The 23,115-nt window shown below is 38.5% G+C and overlaps 1 protein-coding gene across 5 annotated transcripts; it reads right to left on the bottom strand.

Moving 5' to 3' along the window:
* Window positions 1–1,888: 1,888 nt before the first annotated feature.
* Window positions 1,889–16,616, bottom strand: fbxo25 (F-box protein 25). Of its 5 annotated transcripts, none has more exons than XM_079802562.1 (11): window positions 16,571–16,616; window positions 15,847–15,987; window positions 15,062–15,165; window positions 13,940–13,989; window positions 13,689–13,781; window positions 9,783–9,876; window positions 9,509–9,693; window positions 8,282–8,464; window positions 5,896–6,039; window positions 5,292–5,318; window positions 1,955–2,871 (listed from the first exon to the last, which is right to left on the bottom strand). In XM_079802562.1, exons 2-11 carry the CDS (start codon window positions 15,972–15,974, stop codon window positions 2,782–2,784), a joined length of 1,098 nt encoding a protein of 365 aa, XP_079658688.1. In that variant the 5' UTR covers window positions 15,975–15,987; window positions 16,571–16,616; the 3' UTR covers window positions 1,955–2,781. The 5 variants fall into 5 exon arrangements, with proteins under 5 accessions (XP_079658689.1, XP_079658688.1, XP_079658686.1 ...); XM_079802560.1 differs by lacking the exon at window positions 16,571–16,616 and adding an exon at window positions 16,386–16,479; XM_079802561.1 differs by lacking the exon at window positions 16,571–16,616 and adding an exon at window positions 16,316–16,395.
* Window positions 16,617–23,115: the final 6,499 nt, after the last annotated feature.

Below are 23,115 nucleotides of genomic sequence, written 5' to 3'. Positions count from 1 at the left end.
ATCAACCTTTGCACTGTAGAAGTGGCACAGCAGCTCTATCTGAAGTGCTGTTAGATTGTTTAATGCAGCTCATGGGTAAATAATGTTGTATGAATGTTTTAAATATAAGTTTTTGAAATGGGTTATGTACAAGTTAAACTTTTATAAGTTTTATATTTTAAATAAAAAGTTAATGCAAAGTATAAATATGAAAATAAAACCGCCAGTAGGTGGCGTCAAGTCTATGGATGAGTCATTCATTCAATCGTTCAAACGCAGATTCATTCGAATCGAACCGCTTGGAGATGCGCAACAGTTCTGGTGTAGTTTTGATTTTCACGAAATAAACAGTATAGTGGCTAAAACGTTGTTACTTAACATCAGCTTGTCTATTGGACTTTTGTACAAGATAAGTATCACATTTGAAATCATGCCAACTCGGAGCAATCCGTAACTTTTGGCGCTCTGGCGCTAATAAACAGAACTGCACGCGCCTTGCGGAAGAACATTGCAGCCGGATCTACTTCTCTCTGTTTATGTCTATGGCGAGTCACGAAGGGACTGTGCTCCTCCGCAGCGCTGCGAACCAAATAGTCAGAATATAAACACGTATTATATGTGTACCGTAGTGATTCAGGGTAAGATAAAAACACGGTTTGGAAAATGGATGTACTCTCATATATACATCTAGTCATTTTTAAACACGAGAAAAGTTGTGGACTGCAGCTGATAAAGATTAAATCAAGAACTCGTACAGGGGCTTTTTTAAATTATTATTTAATAATTCATTTTTGGTGGCATTTTTTGCCCCCCCGTTAATTTCCGACCTTGTTTATGATAATCCAAATGTGGTATTTCTAGTTCATTTGGATTTGGCTGCAAATAAACATCAGCAGCGCGAGGCGTCTGGTAAGTGCGCATGGCTGCGTCTCACCCGTTTCACCTGTAAACTATCTGTGAAGTGTAGTCCGTCGCACACGTTTTTTGCGCATGCTCTGCTGACAGAAGGCATGACAAGCAGTCGATCGCAGAACGAAACGTAACTGTTGCTCAGTCAGTGTTGATGCACTTTGGCAGTTGTAGTTTTTATTTCGATTGTATTATAGGCTACATCTATTCATGAGACTCGATTGGGTCACTCGCACCGGTGCGCCTAAATATTTTTTCACAGTCGCACGCAGTAATTTTCAGGTGCAAATGCGCCCAAAATGGTCGCTATGTAGAGCCCTGCCTATTCAAGGCATAGTTTGATGACGCCACGTTTGAGCGCTGAATCTTTCGACATGTCTTCACCTCACAAACGGTGGGAAAGAATCGGGATAGGACTCGGGCAGAAATCATGTTCATGGATGTGATTATTAACCTTACTGTAGTATGAAGCAGGAGCGATTGTTAATAAGAAGAGCGCAACACAAGCCCCGCGAGCAGCGGGACCTTTATTATGGCATAGTCGGCGGCGGGACTTTTATTATGCCACTGTCGCCGGCGCCATTTCCGCTTTTCCGGCCATGAGAATGAGGTAACGCAGCTCTGTTTATCATATTAGATACATCTGAGGGTGTTAGTGATGTTATTAAGTTACTCTGTGCGTTCACTCGGTGGCTGCTATGACACTTGATGCAAACGGCAGTGAGAGTAAAGCGTTTCTGCAGAATAAAACCGAGGGTAACACAGTTTATGACGCAATCGACAGGCGACTCTTCACACGTCCCGGTTCCTCGGTTAAAATAGCAATTTTCTCACGATTTACAAATAGTTTGAAACATTTGAGATTAGGTAAGTACTCAACTGAACAAAATATATAACACTGGCCTAGTGGTTTTTGGATATTTTACTAAAAAAATTTTACATAGTGTCACTTTAATTATCAATGTTGAGGTCATTTTTAAATGATTTATTTTTATTTTTTGTGAACATTTTTGAAGGGACCGAGGAGATAATGATTTTATAGATCGATGGAAACAAACAAACGAATGAATTTTTGTTCCAAAAGTTTTAATTTTAAATTTCTTGCAAATGCTTGATAGTACCAAACACATCCTACAGCCATTTCAATAACGTTTATATTACATGAATAGTAAAGGAATATTACAAAGTTCAGAGAAAGGATATAAAATACATTTGTTCATAAATAGCAAAGCTTACATTAGATTTTCCATCTGCCCTCACGACAGACTTGACAAAAGTGTATCGTAAAAAGTTGTTTTGTGCAGCAAATGCAAATGTAGACTTTAGTGTTGACGCATCAAATATATATATACGCACAGCACGACAAGACAACACAAGAACTCACGTAAACATTAACTTACGACTATTTCTGACGTGCATTCCATCGGTACAGAGAAGAAAATACATACATGAAAAGACAGAGATAACCTCCGCTTGTGATCTCCCACGCTTTTCACTTCAGTTCATCTTTCCCAAAAGCAATTTTATTTTGCTTTTAACACACAATCCTTCCCTTATCCCGCCTCTTTTCGCTCTTCATCTCCCATCTAGCTGTGCTTGAAGAACAGATGAACACAACAGAACTAAAAAAACGAGGCCAATACGAAAGAAACACTAATAATATGACATCTTTCCATAAGCCCTTAAAAGTTTGAGTGAAGCAAAAGAAAATTCAATCATTTGTTACATTGTCAGAGGATTGAACTTTCACACTTTTTAATCACAGAACGACCGTCTGGTAAACGTAAAGGAGAAGAAGAAACATGGTTGACTGGAGAAAGGTTCAGAGTCTTGATTAGAGGTGTTTGTTTGCAGGTGTTTCGGAAGGTGAGAGGTCCAAGGACATTCTGAATCTCAGAACTTGAAGAGGTCTATGAAGTGCTGGGGAGAGACGGGGGTGAGGCAGCTGTCGGGATCGTTTGCCGTGCAAGGATGTCCTGAGTCCTGCGATGAAAAGAGCGGATTTAAAACATTCTTGGAGGAAAGCGTCAGTGCTTTTTGTCCATGCAAAAGTTGAAGCCACGTTAGCTATGTTTCCATACAAAGTTGCGAATTTAACTTGTGCGCAAAATTGGAATATCGCATAAAGCACCATTTCCATCTCATGTGTTCAAGAGAACGAAATAATCTCTTACTGGGAAATTGACGTAAAATATATGTAATAAAAAATAAAGTTCCTGCAATTGGGGAAGCCACTATGGCTCTTTTTTCGTACATCATAAATGCTTCTCAGAGCGTGCAGGTGAAACGCCACAAATGCTGTCATGTTATCTTGCGTTCGGATGTTTGGGAACGCAATCATGTGAGACAGTTCTGGGAGGGAATTAAACCAAATCATTCTGATGGCCTTTCAGGATGATCAAACCTACATTTGATATGCTATGCAATGAAATCGGTCCACTGGTTAGTCCAGTTATCCAATCACATCCAGTGTTGAGGCGAAGTCACATTTTTTTTTGCGTGTTGAGGGATTGATTCTGTAAATGTGTTTCCATCGTAGTTTAAGTGCATGTCTTCAGATGAAAATATTATCCTCTTGAATTGAGCGCATACTATTTTTATGCACATTTTTAGAATTTATGTGCATCTTCTCCTACTTTTCTTTATAGTGATGTTTAGCAGCAGTTCATCAGGAAGTGCAAGCCAGATCCACATCTAGATGTTGGGTCTGGGAACACACCATTGGCAGGGCTCAATCTGAGGGGTGGGATAAATGGTTGTCTTTCAAACTCTGCACGCAATAGGATAGCGCTGCAACCAACCAGAGCGCTATCAGTGGTGAGACAACAATCACAAGCGGGTTGTGCCATGCGTTTCCCCACCAGCGGAGCTAGTTGATAGATCAGGTATCAGGTTGGCAAAACTCCGGACACATCTTTTTAAAGAATGACTTCAGTGCCGTTCTTTGTTCTTTTCTCATAGAAAAGCTAAAGCTTCCAGAGTCGCGGCCAAAGCCGAAAGACCGCTGTTTGCCAGCAGCAGCAGTTTTATGTTAAGCCCGCTTTTTGCTTTATTCGCCACATTTGCTTTAATCTTAAATCTTTTCAAATGCGATACTTCAAAATGCGTGATGGAAACAACATAGCAATAGTATGTATGTTCAAGTGATCAGTAGAGAGGAGCATAAACGTGTGTCCAACAAAGCATTTTTAGCCAGTTGTAAACTGGCTCTTCTGAAAATGGCTTGATGTGGGTTTTTTCAGCTGAGAAGCTATATGTGCGGAAATGGAATATCCGTGGAACTGTTACTAGAATCTGATTTTGCAAATAGTTTGTTTCTGAATATAAAAATGACGACACAATGTAACGTACTTGCACTAGGATGAAGAGATGTGCTTGTTGTTGTCATTTGTTATCGTTGTACAAGGTGAATGTGACAGTTGGTCAGTGGTATTTGTCCCGCCCCTCCCCTACTGTGATTGGACAGCTGGGTTTTTACCATAGACTGTAAAAAAAATATTGACGTAGTGTCCTTGACGTCACCCGTAAGACTGTTGCCATCCTGGCAGCACGTCACCGCTCGTCACTCCAGGATAACTGAAAATGGGCAAAGAGGCGGGACGTGATGACTAACAGACAAACGGCAATCCACCTGTTACTCAAAGTGGCCACGCCCTTCATTATGCAGAACTTTAAGGCTTTATATACTGTAAAATTGTAATCAAATGAGTTATACTGTTTTTATTTTTTTTTCTTCACCCCCCTCACAGTTGTCATGAAGGGCAAAATTAGCTGTATAGACCAAAACCACAATTTGTACATGTGTTTTTCTGCTGTAAAGTTGGACATTTTAACATGGGGCTCAATGAGATTCTGCTCCCTTCTGGAGCCTGTCCCTAGTGGCCAGTCAATGAATTGCAGTTTAAGGCACTTCCATATTGGCTTCAAGAGAAACTGGGGGAGGTTGCCGCTTGGTTTTACCCAAAGTTGAACTTTCTTCAACTCTCGTCGATCGTTAAAAAAAAGAGCACTCAGTCTGAAACAGACGCTCAGCACCTCATCACACTGCTGCCGTTTTAAAAACGCGTCGCTCCCATTGAATACAAATGGAAAAAATACGCTAGCTTCCGGGAAAAAATGCTTTGGTGGACACACGCCCTTAGTGTATAATGTTGATGTGAAACACAACGCCATCAAAAAAAAGAAAGCAAATGGGAAAAAGACATTCAGATAAATACATCTACTCAAGTATTAGCAATACAGACAAGACAGATCAAGTCCAGTTGTGTAAGAAAGAATGATGGGCAGAAACAGATGATGACAGGTGAAGAGAAAAAGAAAAAGGACCGATGAAATGAAATAAAATGTATTAACAGACACTAATTTGAAAAAGCTGGCACATTAAAATGGGATTTAGCATGTACCTTAAAGATCAAAGCCAGGTGTCTGTCCTTTGGGAGATAAGGGACCAGGAGGAGAACAGGAAAAGAATAAAAAGGGCAAAGGTCAAAGGGTACAAGAAAAGGGCTGATATCACAGAGGGCAAATTGAGTAGATATAACCTAAAACTGTTCAAATTAAACTTTTCGAAGTGCCTTCAGCATCTGTCATCATGTATTTAACTGAGTGTGAGTGAATTTTCATTTTTAGGCGAACTATTCTTTTAATTATACAACTGTTGAAACGTTTGGGGATTTTGGGAGTTATTGGATAATTAAAAAAAATTAAATTGAATGACACAATATTATTGCCTTGGTGAGACTACTTTCAAAACCATTTAAAAATCTTACCGTCCCCAAATGTTTTAAATAAAAGCTCACTGAAACAAACTGATGTTTATCTATTAATATGCCTGTCTTTACGGGGTTTCTGACCACAAACTGCAGTTCTAGAAGATCACAACACTGGGCTTCAACAAGGGAAACGTTTGAGAAGAGCACTTACATCTAAACAGAAACAAAATCCGGATGGATGTCCTACTGTTAATTCACAGGCCAGAATGTTTGACATTTAAAAAGGATTTCTTACGTTCCAGAAGAGGATGCTACAGTGCCGGCAGAACTGCAGAGTGTCTCCGTACTGTTCTTTCGGAGGGTAGTATTTCTGAAGTGTGAAAAACATCAGCTTCCAGTCCACATGGCCCTTCTCTGACAGAATCAAGTGCCTGCAGAACTGAACACACACAAACACAAGAGACTGAGGGTGAGTTCTGCAGAGGAACAGAGGCCTCTTTTGCACACCAGCAGTTTATAGGTGCACGATGCATAGACTGTACAAAAAGATGAACAGCGAAGTGAAGCCAAAATATCGCCGTCGATTACGTCATCCTGAGCCAGAGTCTGTGCAGTTGTGATCCTGAGGTGGAGCCACGCTATCAAAGGTCCCGCCCATACAGACTCGATTGCAAGCACAATTGTCAATCATGACGTTACACCCCATTTTATAGCGCCAAATAACTAACTAAAACCAAATTTATTGGAAAAACAAACATGTGAACATACGTCTGGGTGATGAGAACTACCTAAAATGACAGAAACCATCTTTGGATTTTTTTTTAAGTGTAATTGGATTGGATTTTTAGTTTGGCTCATGTCCCATTCGATCACAGAGTGTGGGGTTTATGACCTATACTGCAGCCAGCCACCAGGGGGCGATCAAAGTGCTTTGGCTTGGCACACTTGGCATGATGCTTCTGTACTGCCATCTTGTGCACAAATTAAGCCGCTGCCTCAATTTTCAACAATTCTGAATCTCCAAAGTGATTCATATTAAAGAATCTCAGACAAAACCTCATTCATAAATGCCTAAACAGACAATCATATCTGGGTGATACTTTAATTAGTGCCACCTTTGACCACTTAAAATCTTGAAAAAATAAATATTGATAGAGTATTTGTGATGGTTATGACTCCAACTGACTCTCTCTCTCTCCTAGCGTTTGTCCCGTCGTAATGCGGGGTCCGCTTTTTGGCAGTTTGCTCTCCATTTCTTCCGTTCGAGGGCATCATCGGAGTCGACATTGTCATGTTTCATGTCTTCCTTTATCCGATCCATCCATTGCTTCTTTGGTCTTCCTCTGGGTCGCTTTCCTTCAGGGTTGAGGGCCCTCTTCGCTATGGACTCTTTCTCGCTCCTGACTACGTGGCTATATCATCGAAGTCGCGCTTCCCTCATCTTCTCCATGATCGGTGCTATTCCCATGGTCTTTCTGACATCCTCATTCATTTCTCCATCCCATCGGGTTAGCCCTAGTGTCCACCTGAACATCCGCATCTCCATTACATGAAGGGCCTGTTCGTGCCTGTTGGTCGCAGGCCAACACTCTGCTCCATATAGGGCGACTGGACCGACTTATAAATCTTTACCTTGAGGCATACGTTTAATCGCAGAGGACGCTGGTGACATGGCGCCATTTCAACCAGGCAGCGTTGACTCAGGACTGGACATCTGGGAGGCTGTCGCCAAGGTATCTGAATTGGGTGGCCTTCTTCAGGTCTATGCCGTCGATACTGATGGTATCCCTGGTCTGGGGGTGGGGGGGTACTCTGTCTTGTCGATGTTGAACCGTAGTCCATTCTGGTCCAGGTGGTGTTTCCACTGTTGTGTGTGGTCTTGGAGGTTTTGCCGCTCACTGTCAGCGAGGAGTATACTGTCCGCATAAAGTACATAGACAGTAAAAGAAATGGACAGAAATAAGTCAATTAGAAGCACTCACTTCCTGATGGCTGAGCGTACTGCGCAGACGACGTAGATGTGATGTGAGCAACCAGTCTGACAGTCTTCTAGTAGTTGTGCAAAGTGAAATCTGAATCACGTTGTTGAAATATTTTGTCCCGTTGCTTTTGGCTCTCTATGGGCTTCTCCTCATGCTTCTCCCTTGACTTTATCGGACTTTATGCCTCCACGTCCCCCCGATTGCCTCATAGACAGCAAAAGATTGCCTGCAAGCTTCTCCTCCTGTCTATACGGTAATTTCTCTACTATGCGACAGAGTCGCGTGGTTATGACGCAATCGTTAGCCTATTTTTTACAAAAACGGCTTCTACGGGGCGAAAGTGTAAGATACAAGGTAATGGAGCCTTTTATACATTGTCGTGTTTCTTTAGAAATAAACAATAGACAAAGGGAATCTTTAAACACCTCAGATGTAAAGTTATTGGCTGTCAAATGAATGGGAGTCAATGGAATGCTAACAGCAGGTGATGGCATTGGTTAGCAATGGCTTCCCCTATGGAAGGTACGCTTTCCGGGTGCAGGATTACCCCCTTGATAAAGTATTGTCCAGGGATGTGTTGCCTGCAGATCTGCAGTCGCCGCATCCATGCAGGTAATGAAGAGCAGTGGCGAAAGGTGAAATGACTCCAACTGACTAAACATCCAATTATGAGTGACTTAATAACTTCTTATTCCTCACCTGTTTCTCAGCAAAATGAAAGTGGCACAGTTTCTTCCACAGTTGCCGGTCCTCACTGAGCATGTGCAGTGTTGGTGTGGCTTGTCCCAGACTGATGATGTCACAGGCATCAGTAAACTTGTACAGGATGTTGTTTTGCATGTGCAAAGGGAGGTCGCTCAGTGTCATCCCATTTGAAACTTGCTGCAAAGAAACATATTTAGCATTATGTATGTAAATACAAACAGAAGGTTGTTTGTCAAGTGCAACCACAAGAAAAACAAGATTGAACAGTTCACTTTGGTTCTAAAAGTTAATCAGACAGCGATCTTAAAGTCCCCATGAAATCAAAATTGAAGTTTTTGTTGTCTTTTAGTATAAATATGTTAGCTTTACTGTTATCTATGGGCTAGTGTGCTCCAAAACAATGACAAAATTTGCATTTAGAAGACATAAGCATTCAAAACTTCTCTCACTTCCGCCAATATGGATCAATGATTTTAATGACATCACTCTGCACTTCAGCTTCTCATCAGATTTTATGTCCAATCAAATGCTCTCTAGAATCCGAAGCGTCCCGCCCCTTACATTATAAATAGATGCTCAAGCTGCGGCTAAAATCGGTCACTTCACACATTTACTATTTTCTACATAGTGCACTATATAGGGGACAGGATACGATTCAGACTTTCCAACGCGCACACAGTCTGCTCCAGTCCAAAGACACGATAGCACAGTGCAGATCATATGCAAGAGTCATAAAAAAATACATCGCACCCATTTGAATTCTGCACAGAATGCTATATTTCAATGCAATATGGGGGAGAAACGGATAGAGATAGGAGGAAACTGCGGCGGCTTTACAATGGCTCTGGTCGAGCTGTGATAAAAACAAAACGCTATTGGCTATTTTAAAAAAAGGGGAAGAGCTGTCTTCTGTTTTTCAGTGGAAATCACATCAACACATTGAATAATGCTGCGTGTTTCAAGGCACTTCAGTGGGCCTTTAAATGTACATTATTTATATAATTTGATAACCTTTCCTTATTTATATAAGAAATGTTTTTTTCTTCTTCCTATTTATATGAATTAGTCATGCCATAACCAACTAGATGTGGCTGTAAAGTTGACTAGCCCATTAATAGAATTTTTTTTATTGTTAATTTGTATTTATTTGTTTGTTTTAAAGTTAAGATTTTTGAAAAAGATTTTTTGCGCTTCCCATATAAAGTCTGCGAAAAAGACTACCTTTGGAATTTGCAAATTGTTGAGCTGCTGTTGCCAGTTTAAGATGGTTTCTAAACGGCAGACCCAAATGTTGATGTTGCCAACCAGCACAGACTTCCCAACTTCTCGGATGAGGATGCAGAGGGTGGAGCTTAAATCATGCAGCAAAGCCTTTATCAGCCGTGGGTTATGATGGTCATCCATAACTGCCAAACAAATAAACAGCAATTTAATATCAACTTGTAGATGCACATATTTCAGGCCATGTGTGAATAATTCTGAAAGATCAGCTCACTTTTTCTCACAATCTTCTCCAGGACATTAAAATAGTTTTTCTGAGCAGCTCCACTCAAAGATGTCAGCTGGGACTTGGCAATCAACTGCAAAAGCTAAAAGAGAAAGAAACAGAGAGGGGTAAAGCGAGAGAGAATAGGCCTTTATCACATCTGGCTCCGATTAGTTGCGTAAACAAATTTCCGCCTGCATTATTGTCTATGGACGGATGCCATTTTTGTGAAGAAAATTAGGTAACACTTTATTTTAAAGGAACACTCCAATTTTTTTGAAAATAGGCTCATTTTACAAGTCCACTAGAGTTAAATAGTTGAGTTTTACCGTTTTTGAATCCATTCAACCGATCTTTGTATCTGGCGGTAGCACTTTTAGCATAGCTTAGCATACAGCATTGATTCTGATCAGTCCATTAGCATCTCATTCAAAAAATGACCAAAGACACTTTCAATATTTTTCCTATTTAAAACTTGACTCTTCTACAGTTACATCGTGTGCTAAGACCAACTGAAAATTAAAAGTTGCGATTTTCTACACCTATATGGCTAGGAACTACTTTCTCATTCCTGCGTAATAGTCGCGGATCTTCGCGGCAGTACCATGGCTGCAGCGGCGCAATGATATTACAGCGCCTGAGAGTAGCCCCCAGCTAGGTAACTTTCAATGTGACCGGCACTAAGTTCGTGTAGTTGCAGAGAAAGTTTCAGGCTTGCAGCCGACAAATTGTGTTGTGGATTTACCTGTGTGTTTAGCCATGGTTCTGTGTGTTGTAAAGGGCTGTGATAGTAAGTCGAAGGTGTATACTACCACCATCTTTCACAGAATACCAGCGAATCATTGCGCCGCTGCAGCCATGGTACGGCCGTGAAGATCCGCGACTATTACGCAGGAATGAGAGTATAGTTCCTAGCCATATAGATGTAGAAAATCGAAACTTTTGATTTTCAGTTGGTCTTAGCACACGATGTAACTGTAGAAGAGTCAAGTTTTAAATAAGAAAAATATTGAAAGTGTCTTTGGTCATTTTTTGAATGAGATGCTAATGGACTGATCAGAATCAATGATGTATGCTAAGCTATGCTAAAGTGCTACCGCCAGATACAAAGATCGGCTGAATGGATTCAAAAACGGTAAAACTCAACTATTTAACTCTAGGGGACTTGTAAAATGAGCCTATTTTCAAAAAAAGTGGAGTGTTCCTTTAAGGTTTACTACATGTTACTACATGTACTTACTATAGTAATAACTGTAAATGATGCATAATTACAAGTAACTAACCCTAAACCAAACCCTAACTCTATAGTAAATACATGTAGTTAAAGGGTTAGTTCACCCACAAATGAAAATTCTGTCATTAATTACTCACCCTCATGTTGTTCCAAACCCATAAGACCTTCGTTCATCTTCACAACACAAATGAAGATATTTTTGATGAAATCCGAGAGCTCTCTGACCCCTCCATAGACAGTAATGTAATTAACACTTTCAAGGCCCAGAAAGGTAGGAAAGACCACAATAAAATAGTCCAGTGGTTCAACCTTAATGTTATAAAGCGTCAAGAATACTTTTTGTGCGCAAAAACAAACAAAACTTTATTAATTTCATAACCCTAACTTTATTCTTTATTTCTTCACGTCTGTGTCAGTCTCCTACGCTGGTGATGTAGTAAATACAGTCCAGTGCTTTCGAGTTACGTCAGCGCTACACCAGAACGCCAGCTTCCCATTGGCCGAAGCTGTTCACGTGAGCACCACAACGCATGCATGTGATTTTTATTTATTTTTTTCATAACATTAAGGTTGAACCACTGGAGTCACATGGACTATTTTAACGATGTATTACCTTTCTGGGCCTTGAAAGTGTTAGATAAATTGCTGTTTTTGGAGGGGTCAGAGATCTCTCGGATTTCATCAAAAATATCTTCATTTGTGTTCCGAAGATGAACGAAGGTCTTACAAGTTTGGAACGACATAAGGGCGAGTAATTAATGACTGAAATTTCATTTTTGGGTGAACCAACCCTTTAATAATATTACTTATTTGAGTAATTACAATGTAACTACGTCACCTTAAAATAAAGTGTAACCAAAAATTAAACTTAACTTACAGTTGAACTTAACAATAAACGTCAATATTTAAAATTGTTTATTTAAATGGTAAAAATTTAGATTTACATGATACCCTGCTATGTATGTCATCTTTTATTTTATTGTGTAACATTATCTGAGCAGCGCTATTATCAGTGTTGCCAGTCATGAGATTAACAAGCTGCGCGCAGCTCAAGTTACTGCCTACTGCCAAGTTACTTACTATTTAATTAGATTTCTGTTTATTTTTGCATTATATTACCATCCAATTTTGTCTACACTATAATGATATCCAATCATTGCACTCAAACATGGAGGATATGAGACGTTTACAATGATCAAACCAGTTATTTTTGAATAATCGTGTATGGGCTGGAAATATTTCTTTATTTAAACAATTTCAATTTGATTTAATTATTGATGATTGCATCGTAAAGTAAGTGAATGACATTTTTTTTATTTAATACGTTTTCCCCAAATCTTTTTTGTTGTTGTTGACAAAACAGTAGTTTATACAAGGTAGGAAGATCAATGATATACATACACGTACAGAAGAGAGAAAAACGAGAACAAAACAAAAACCAAGAGAAAGAAAATAGTAATACAGTTGAAGTCGAAGTAGTAATCATAATTATAATTATAACAACAATAATAATAATAATAGCAGTAGTGGTAGTAACAACAATAATATTCATGATAATAATAGTAATAGTAGTGGTAATGGTAGTAGTAACAACAATAATATTCATGACAATAATAGAAATCGTAGTGGTAACATTAGTAATTTATAATAACAGTAATAGTATTATTAATAATAGTAGTAGTGGTGGTAGTAGTAACAACAATAATATTCATGATAATAATAGTAGTAGTAGTGGTAGCATTAGTAATTAAAATAACAGTAATAGTATTATTAATAATAGTAGTAGTGGTGGTAGTAGTAACAACAATAATATTCATGATAATAATAGTAGTAGTAGTGGTAACATTAGTAATTTATAATAACAGTAATAGTATTATTAATAATAGTAGTAGTGGTGGTAGTAGTAACAACAATAATATTCATGATAATAATAGTAGTAGTAGTGGTAGCATTAGTAATTTATAGTAATAGTATTAGTAATAATAATAATACATTTAGACTAGTCAATAAAGTTATTGTGGATATACACTATTCTCTAGGTCAGGGAGCCGCTCCACAACCAACAGACACCCCCGAGATGGACACCTCTCTCCGTTCCCCCGTTCTGCGCCCCCTCCCCCCGACCGCCAGTGACACCCAACCCCAGCAGTTAAGCCTCTGTGCTTTTGCTGAGTCTTCCTGCCCAAAGTATGCCGGGGCACCATAACAGGCACCTCCAAATCAAGCTCACTTAGTCTGGTTGTGACCTGTCAGAACAGAAGTCATGTTTTCCCCAAACCTTTAATTTAATCCCCCAAAACAGACTTCAGTCGTAATTAATATTGTAAGCTTTGTCTAATTGTAATACTTTTTAATGTGATCTGTTGTTTGTATGGTATTATTGCAGTTCTGTAATAAAATAAGGTGATCAGACTCTGAAGTATTGCACATATACTTACAGTATGGCTTGCCCGCTCTCCATTTTACTGTTTCAGATTTATTGTAAATGATTGTAAACTTTTCAGAAGTATCTTTGCTGAATTTGAGATAAATAAAGCCTGTGCTATGGACTCCTATTTGAGGCGTACGCTTTTCGAACGCGGAAGTTATGATAAAAGCCTATACGGAAGGGAAGCAGAGAAAGTGATTTCAATAGAGAGAGGTATTCCAGCAATTGTTCAGCTGAGATCAGAACATCTTACTTTGACTACATAGTTGAATCGCCGCACATCCTGAATGGCGCTGGAAAAGTCCAGACGATTGAAGGCCTCACCAAGCGTACAGTACCCATGTCTCTGGAACAACAAACACATTGTGCGTATTGAAAGAGATCGGAAAAGACTAATGGCAGAACTGTGAAATATTAACAATAACTTTCTGTGACTCATTATGTTGTTAATTTGCTACTCTTTGAGTCTTGTACGTGTTGATGCTATGACATAATTCCTCTCACCTCTCTCGTACTCTCCTTCTGAACGTAGATCCACCTCTCCTGGTATAAAACTAAGAAAAAGGATACAATATATTTAACCCATACATTATATCCTTAAAGGGATAGTCCACCTAAAAATGATCCTTCTTCTGCGGAACACAAAAGAAGATATTTTGAAGAATGTTGGTAACCAAACAGTTTCGGTTCCCATTGACTTCCACTGTATGGATAAAGAATACAAATGGAAATCAATGGAAATGGAAACCGACATTCTTCAAAATATCCTCTTTTGTGTTCAACAAAAGAAAGAAATCCATACAGGTTTGAAACTATTCGAGGGTGAGTAAATGATGACAGAATTTTCATTTTTGGGTGAACTATCACTTTAAATGCTTCGGTTTTTATTTGCATTTATCTGTGATTGGGTGGGATGTAAAAAAAAAAAGTTTACTATTAAATTTGTAATTATCCGAGAGATCTCTGTGAAACTTGAATGTAGCATTCTGTGGACATTTCTTTTGTATAATGACCACTAAATTGTATAATTGCCCATTGTCCCAAAAAACTGTAGTTCACTTTTAAATTTGGGATCATTGTTGTGATAATTATGTATGATGTAATTAAGCATTATGTAGTACTAATTAGCAATTATTACACAGCTCTGGAAAACTTAATTCTGATTGGTCAAATGTGTCATTCTGTAGTCAACAAAATGTGTATAATGACCACTAAACTTTATAAATGGCCCACTGTTCCAGATATTCTAGCTCACTTTTAAAGCGATAGTGCACTCAAAAATGAAAATTGTCATCATTACTCATCCGCAAGTTGTTCCAAACCTGTGTGAGTTTCTTTGTTCTGCTGAAGACAAAAGAAGATATTTTAGAATGTGAATGTAAATGCAAAATATCTTCTTTTGTGTTCAACAGAACAAAGAAACTCATACAGGTTTGGAACAACTTGAGGGCGAGTAAATTATGACAACATTTTCATTTTTCTGTGAACTATCCCTTTAAATTTGAGATCACTGTTGTGTCATATATTTTTGTATAATGACTGCTAAACTGCATAATAGCCAATTGTCCCAAGAAACTCTAATTCACTTTGAAATTTGTTGTAATTAAGTGCGAGTGTGATATTTACACTGTGATTTAGTGTTGTTGTTGAAAAAGTCCTTTTTTCTCTTTATGGCAGCTACTTCACAGACATCTCCCACGTAGATGTTCTCCTTGTTGTCATTGTCCAACCTGGAGAGTTAATAAGGTAAAGTTAATTATGAACATGCCAAAATAAGCTTTAGGCATTACATTTACATCTAGCAGAGGCTACGACCTACAAAAGTATAATGTGATTAACAAATGGCAAGCATGCAATTTCGACTAGAGTACTAAGATAAACCAGACACAGAATGCAATAAAACCTAGTGCAAATAAACAAGACAATGTGTTCTTTTTAATTATTAATCCAAGTATTGCTCAATGAGGCAAGTCCTGAAGATGTTTAGCTTACATGACCCACACATGTCTATTGTCTAGTGAAATTTAACGCACAGACATAGGATGCAGATTCACACTAAAACTATCCAAACAACTACTTGCATCCTCAAATAGCCAAAACCAGACAACCACGTTACTGTTTCCATGACAGCACGGTCAGACTGAATACAACCAGTTCAGGGATGTCTGTTCTACGCCACTTCAGACAATAACAACAGATGCTTACAATAGCACACCTGACTTCCCACATGACATACACACTTCCTTTTTAGTCTGTTCCTCAATGCTTTTTTTGGGTGGTGTAGCCTTGTGGTTAAAACTCGGAGGTGGTAACTGAGAGGTTGCAGGTTTGAACCCCAAAACTATCACCCTAGATCCAGATCAAACAGTCACTACACATTATATATCGACATAATTCATAGCATGTCTTACTCTTCCAAGCCAAGTTCATTGATGTTATCTCCCAATTTGTGGCTGAAATACTCAAATCGTTTCCAGCCGTCCTCAGTTTTGATCCAGCTCCAGCCTGGTGATCTCCAGTCTTGGCCCAAGAACGGCATCTTCCACCTGCTCCTAAATTATAAGAGACTCTTATCTCAAACCATTGTTTGTAACACATAAAAGGCTCATCACATATCATTATGATCTGATCAGACAACACACAATAACAGACATTCAAAGCTCAAAAAAACTTATTTCACAATCTTGATGTAACTGTTAGAAGATTATCTTTGAAAAAACAAACATTTTGCATTTCGATATTAATTTGTAAATTGTATTTAAGCTTTGGCTTCTGGACCAAATAACGTTACTGCCAATAAATTTGCTCAAATGCAAAGCCTGCCAGGAACCTTATCTTTTTAAACGTCGACAAAACACTAAAGACAGCTTTAGTATCTACCTCTATTGTTGTTTCACGCGCAAAGTCAAGTATTTGCATTGATAACGGACGTATATTTAACTTTACTTACAGCGAGTCCTTTGTTATGGTGATAATTTTCAGCTTTTCTTTGGATATTGACGGAAGTAAACAGTCAGAAAAGCGGAATGTAAGACACGCCTCCCGTCGATTGTGATTGGCCGTCGTATTTGTATTTACTGTGTTGCTACCCGGGATTCCCGAGCTGATTGGTTCTTGACCCTGTCGATCACTCACCGATTTATCCCGAGCTCTCCGTCTCTGCAGCTTCTTACACGTGACACAGACGCTGCACATGTTGTCATGTTTTGATTTTGTTTGGGGGAAGGGAAAAGATAGAATGAACGATGGAATAGACTGACCAATCATGTTGGATTATAACATCACAAAATAAACATTTACACTCCTTGGTTTTGGATAGAAGTATAATAAGGTTTATTTGTAATCCCCCCAGCCAGTGCTGAGTACAGAGCTTTATGAGGGGAAAAAAGAAAAATCTAATTATTTAAAATGCACAGCAGCTAGAAAAGAAACAATGTTCATCTTGTGTTGTCTAATGTGTAACGTGTTTTATAAAAACAAAATGTGCTCAATTAAATACTTATTGTATTTTAAAGGAACAATATGTAAGATATATTTTGTTGACTTGTGTTTGGATTAAAATATCCAAAACCCACTAGAACAATGTTATATATTTTGTTGACTTGTGTACTTACATTATCCCAAATGTTGCCAAGAATATTTAAATCCGGAGAAATAAGCAATTTTAACCAGGACACGGACCGTGTCCAATGCGTCACCTATCAATGACATCATACCCGCTAGGGATGCACAATATATCGAAATTATTGAAATATCGCAAATGTACATATCGTGATATGCATATCACAACGGCATGCAATTAGGCCCGGTTCTACGGGGGTGCACCCTCAAACGCAAGCAAAAGCACCCTCAGTTGATAATGTAATAATATTAGCAGAATATTTAAATCCAGAGAAATAAGCAATTTTAACAAGAACACGGACCGTGTCCAATGCGTCACCTATCAATGACATCATACCCGCTAGGGCTGCACAATATATCGAAATCATTGAAATATCGCAAATGTACATATCGTGATATGCATATCGCAACGGCACGCAATCAGGCCCGGTTCTACGGGGGTGCACCCTCAAACGCAAGCAAAAGCACCCTCAGTTGATAATGTAATAATATTAGCGAAACAGATTTGAACATTTGTGTCCGAGCTCTGGAGAGCATCATCTATTTACAGCATTCTTTTTTGCAGCGGTGAGTAATGTAGCCAATCAAAGATATAGTTGTTGCTCTCTCGAACACGATCAGAATCTCACCGTTCAAAACGTCAAAACGCCAGTTTCTGCAAAACCTCTCATTAACAAAGTCAAGACATGATGTAAGAGATTTATTATTGACAACTTAATTTTTATAACGGAAATTTGTGAGATTGCGATGAACTGAAAAGTAACAGCATTTTATGGATCGTAGCGATCGTGGCTCGCTTTCGAGGCTACAGTCTATAACATTCATTGAATAAAACTATTGTTGCTAAGAGGACCGACGTCCAATTGCATGCAGCAAATTTTCGGAAGTGACATCTAAATAATAAATGCCACTCTGCAAGAGACAGAAATATCATCCTGAGACCCAGAATAGAGGTTTTTTCTTCTGTAGAGGTCATTATATTGTAGCGAATTTCTCTGACAACATACACAGTCTGGATATTCTTATGAAATATAATACATGCTTATGAAAATATTATAACCCATTAATAAAGTATTATTACCCAAAAAATCCCATTGTTTGTCTATTTATGTCTTTCATTTTCTCAATAAATGGATTGTGGTGTCCTCTCTAGAGAGCAGAGAATATAGCATAACATAGGAATAAAAAAATAAAAAAATGTGTCTAAATTCACAAAACCTTTTTTTCTGGTTCTCATGAAAATGACGTTAAAATGATAGTAAGCTTTCCTATAGCTCAAACAGTAGAGCATGGCGCTAGCAACGCCAAGGTCATGGGTTCGATTCCCAGGGAAAGCAAGAATTGACAAAATGTAAAATGTATACCTTGAATGCAATGTAAGTCGCTTTGGATAAAAGCGTCTGCCAAATGCATAAATGTAAATGTAAATGTAAGTAACGCTTTAAAGCGTTCTAATACAGTAAACCTGCTAATCTGCCGTTGTCTGTCAAACAACAAAAGAAAAAGAGAAAATCACTCCGTGCTCTTGGCTGAATAACCTTTGTAGCTTTTTTATGTATCAGTGTATATTTAATTAATGTGAAGACTACTGTATTTTGTTCTTATTTTTAATAACAAAGATAAATTAAAAGAACAAAAATAATCGTCCACCCCTAGTTCAGGTGTCTTTGTTTACCTGGATGTTCTTGATGTTGAGTTTTAGGTTGATATAACTATATATGACCAAGTCAAGCAAAGAGTTTTTGGTATTTAAATATTGGCATTACATTTTTTGTTTGTTTACGTTGATGTTCAAATTATGTTGTCAGATTTGTGACATTAATTTTTGCTAAAACACTGCTGATCACTTTCAGAAGTTGTAGTGATGCTTTCTTTTCCCAGAAAGAATGTGAAACACACAAATGGTATCATTCTCAGTTTTTTTTATATATTTTTTAAAAATAATTTAAATCGATTTTACACACTTAAAGCAATATCATATCGAATATCGCATTATTAAACAAGGTATTGCATATTGCAATATCTTCAATATCACACAGCCCTTATACCCGCGTTACCCTCGATTTTCCGGTTTCATTGTGTAGAAACCATGGAAACACCAAAGACCCTTTAAAGCGCACCTATTATGGATTTTTGAAAATTACCTTTCATGTAGTGCATAACATAGTTCAAAGTGAATGTAAACATTCTGCAAAGTTTTAAATCTGAAAGTGCAGCCGTATATAAAGTTATTTTCTCTCAAAAGTAAGAGTCGACTCAATTAAAGTAATCATTTTTTAAATGAGTCCTAACTGCCGTTTAGTTGTGACGTTAAGATGAAACATTAGCATATTGCCCGTCCACTTATTGTGCGCGCAGACACCAGGGAAAACTTGAACCACCGCAAACACTGCAGCGGATACTGGATAGCATCATGTCGAGAAGACGCTGTGCTCTACAATGTGTTTATTGTGTTTCATATCATGTAGGTATCTGGCTAACCGGCTAACTCGCGTTATTACCGTCTTACTGAAATAGACCAATCACAACAGACTAGGCCATCTGACCAATCAGAGCAGAGTAGGCTCGTGGAAAGGAGGGATTTAGAGAGACTGATTCATCCATCGAGTCGTTTGAGAATCATTGAACATTGTGGTGATGTGCAATGATTATTTTGAGAAAATTACAATTTTTTTAGACCTTTGACGCATGTAAACCTGTTGTTGGAGACCTCCAAAACTAAATTAGGAAACTTTAATATAGCATAATATGGGCACTTTAATATATTTTGTGTTTTATTTATTTATTATGTGTGTTTGGCAACACAATCTCATGACAATGCGGATCAATAGTACGAGTGTGCAATCTCATGGAATGTATACGCCAAAATGAGTTTTGGCATGCATATGCTACGCAGTTTTTCGCGTGCATGATACGCACTTTATGGCGTGTATATGACATGCCTAATATTGATCTAGCTTACTGCAGTGTGCATCAAGTGTCTAGTAGCAGCCGCTGAGCGAATGCACAGAGTAGCTTTATAACATAACTTTCAACAATCAAATGTAATATGATAAAACAGCGCTGAGTTACCCCACAGACACATGACCGGAAGAAGCGGAAGCGCTCGTCCGTGGCATAATAAAAGCTCCGCAAAATCAAGGCGCCATCAAGCTACGGCTTTGTTTTGAATAAGCGACCTCTAGTGGCGAAAAATTACATATTGTGGCTACATTACTTATATTGCATTTTTAACATATTGTATTCATATTTGATTTATTTACTTAAGTATGTGTTTTAGTGTAATTTACCTCAAAGTCTTACCAAAAAATAAAACCAGCCTTCATTATACTGTACAGTTGACATTTGTCTGAATGTGTGTCAATGTGCTTTCATTGGCCCTCATTTATCAATCTTGCATAGAAACGGGCGTATATATTGGCGTAAGATTATGCTTACACTCCTCTCACCGCCTGATTTATGAAGCTGTGCGCACCTCTGAAATCCAGGCGTACGCAAAACCTGCCCTTGATAAATGCCGCGGCTGAAAACGATCGTCATTAGATTAACACGCCCCTATATATTCAAGTCTCCGCCTCCCCCACGCCCTCATTTTACGCCATGGACATAAGGAAGACGGCAAAGAAAAGGCTTGTTTGAGATGCGCCTCGCCTTGCCTGAAATTCAGCCGAGACTAGGCGGCTGCAGTGAGGGGAGGAGTGAAAAAAGTGCAGGCAAGCCGGACAGTTATCTCTTCTCGTAGTGGATCAGAGGCTGCGAGATCAAAGGTGGATATCGCGGGATTCACACTCGTGCGCTTTGTTGCTGATAAACTGGATGTAATTTACGTTCTGTTACTTTTATATGAAAATAAATATTATGAACAAGACACCCAAAGTTTTTGTTATTTATTTCCATTCGAAAGACGTGTTTATCAATAATTTTTACTTTAATTAGGCCTACATACATGTTTTTGTATATATATTTTGTTATAAATATGACAACAATCATAACCCACAGAGAGATCGCCTTTGTTAGAGAGTTTGGGAATATTCACACATAAAAACATGATATCAGAGTTTTAAAATCAAACATTTAAAAAAAGAACCATACATCACGGTTGTTTAAACCAATAGCATTAAGCTGTGTCGTCAGCAAGTCGTTTCCCATCATGCTTTTGCTCCGCGCAGTCGGTGGAGAGAAACTGCGCTCGACTGCAGAATCCGAGACATCCGCCTTTCGCTCGCGAGAGTTTTTTGACATACGTCGGCATGACATCAGAGCAAGGCGGACCGCCCTCGGACACTTTTCTAACCGGCATGCATCTCGCGCTGATCACCGGTGATCGGTTCTGCGCAGATTTCGCTCATCTCAAACAAGCCTAATGGAAACTTCTCTGACGTGGAGATCGAGACCATCACCAAAAAACGAAATTGTTTTATTTGGGAGTTTAAAGAGTGGGATTAAAGGCGCCCACAAAAAGGTGTACGGTGGAAATCCAGTTTAAATAGCTGTTTGGATGAGAAATTATCACAATTCATTATTTTACAGCACGTGTTTTGAAATAGTATGCATTTAATTTCGTATCACATCACATGTATTGGGGTGTAGGCTACAATAGTGATGATGATGTGATGTGGAGTACCATTCATTCACATTAATAATTGCATGACAATTTGTTAGATTCTTATTATTATTATGATTTGTATTATTAATGACGCTTATTGTCATTTAGAAGAAGAATGTCGTTATTATTATTATTATTTATTTTATTATTTAAAAGTCATTTTTATTATTTTGTCAGTCTGAATTATGTTCAGTCCAGTCCGTGCGCAGCTGCCGGGCCTAACCAACATCAGGTAAAGCGCACAGGCTCGCAACTGGAGGAATACATATCAAATGCTTTGGTAAAGTCACACAAATTAAACATTGAAGTAAATGTTGCACAAAAATAAACACTGAAGTTTATAATTACTTCCCTATTCGCACGGGATTAGTATATGTGGGGAGCTCTGGTGATTTGTAATAATCGCAGAGAATGTCTGTGATCTTAATCCCGTGCAAATCGGCCATGTCTGTAATATAAAGTAAAAATTCCCCCGCAAATGACCTACCATATTTCGCCGAACACCGAGGTCCTGTGATAATATTAGTCCCGTGCGAATCGGCATCTATTTGGCCGGGATTATGCGGATCGTATATAATTTTTGCAAGGTTTTTGTGTCCTGTGCGCATTTCTATCTTTATCTTTCACGAAGAATGGCGCTAGACTGCATATGTGCACCGTTATGACTTCCCGTGCGGCCGCGCGGATTATAGGCTACTACTTTCACTTTAGAATGAGCACAATTTGGAAGTAATTGCTTGAATGGTGTGTTTAATATTATGCTTAATGAAAAACACAAAAACAGAACAGTACAATGACAACTCGCTTAAATGGGCACTTTTACATTAGCTTTGAAACTGAATCTTCCGTCGTATATTGTTATTATATTGCTCAGTTACGTTTTTAATTGCGTCTGTTCTCTAACTGAACGAAATTATTTGTATTACTATAAAACAATCAAAATGATATCGATACGGCTGTTTATAATTTCTTACAGCTATATAACGAAAAAACATTTTCAAGTAACATCATATCCAGGAGATAAGTCAGTAAATTCGAGTAAAATCACAGCTTATCCCGTGCGAATGCGCCAAGCAAAATTCAGATGTGGGGGAGTAATTTCTAAATCACACGAGGTCCCCAGATAATAGCCTACTTATCCCGTGCGAATAGGGCTTTAGTTGTTGTTGTTGTTGTTGTTGTTTTTTACAGTGGGTCATAATATAGCATATCTTTGTCAGTGCGTTTTGTGGTGTTAGGAATTGTTTTTCTGCATTTTCGCACTAACTCAAAACGTGCGTACACCACCTCCTGAGCTGGCGTAGGATTTGAGCGTGCGGTACGCCAACGTCCATATTGATAAATCTCAAAGTCACCGTGGTTTTGGGTGTACGCCAGGTGTACGCTGGAAAATTGGTGTACGCACTTTTGATAAATGAGGGCCATTGTGTTCACTTGTTTACTCTATTACCAA

Source organism: Gobio gobio (assembly GCF_949357685.1).
Source record: "Gobio gobio genome assembly, chromosome: 21".
Classification (NCBI taxonomy): domain Eukaryota; kingdom Metazoa; phylum Chordata; class Actinopteri; order Cypriniformes; family Gobionidae; genus Gobio; species Gobio gobio.
Note: the sequence above shows the minus strand (reverse complement) of the source record. Positions and strands in the feature narration are given on the sequence as shown.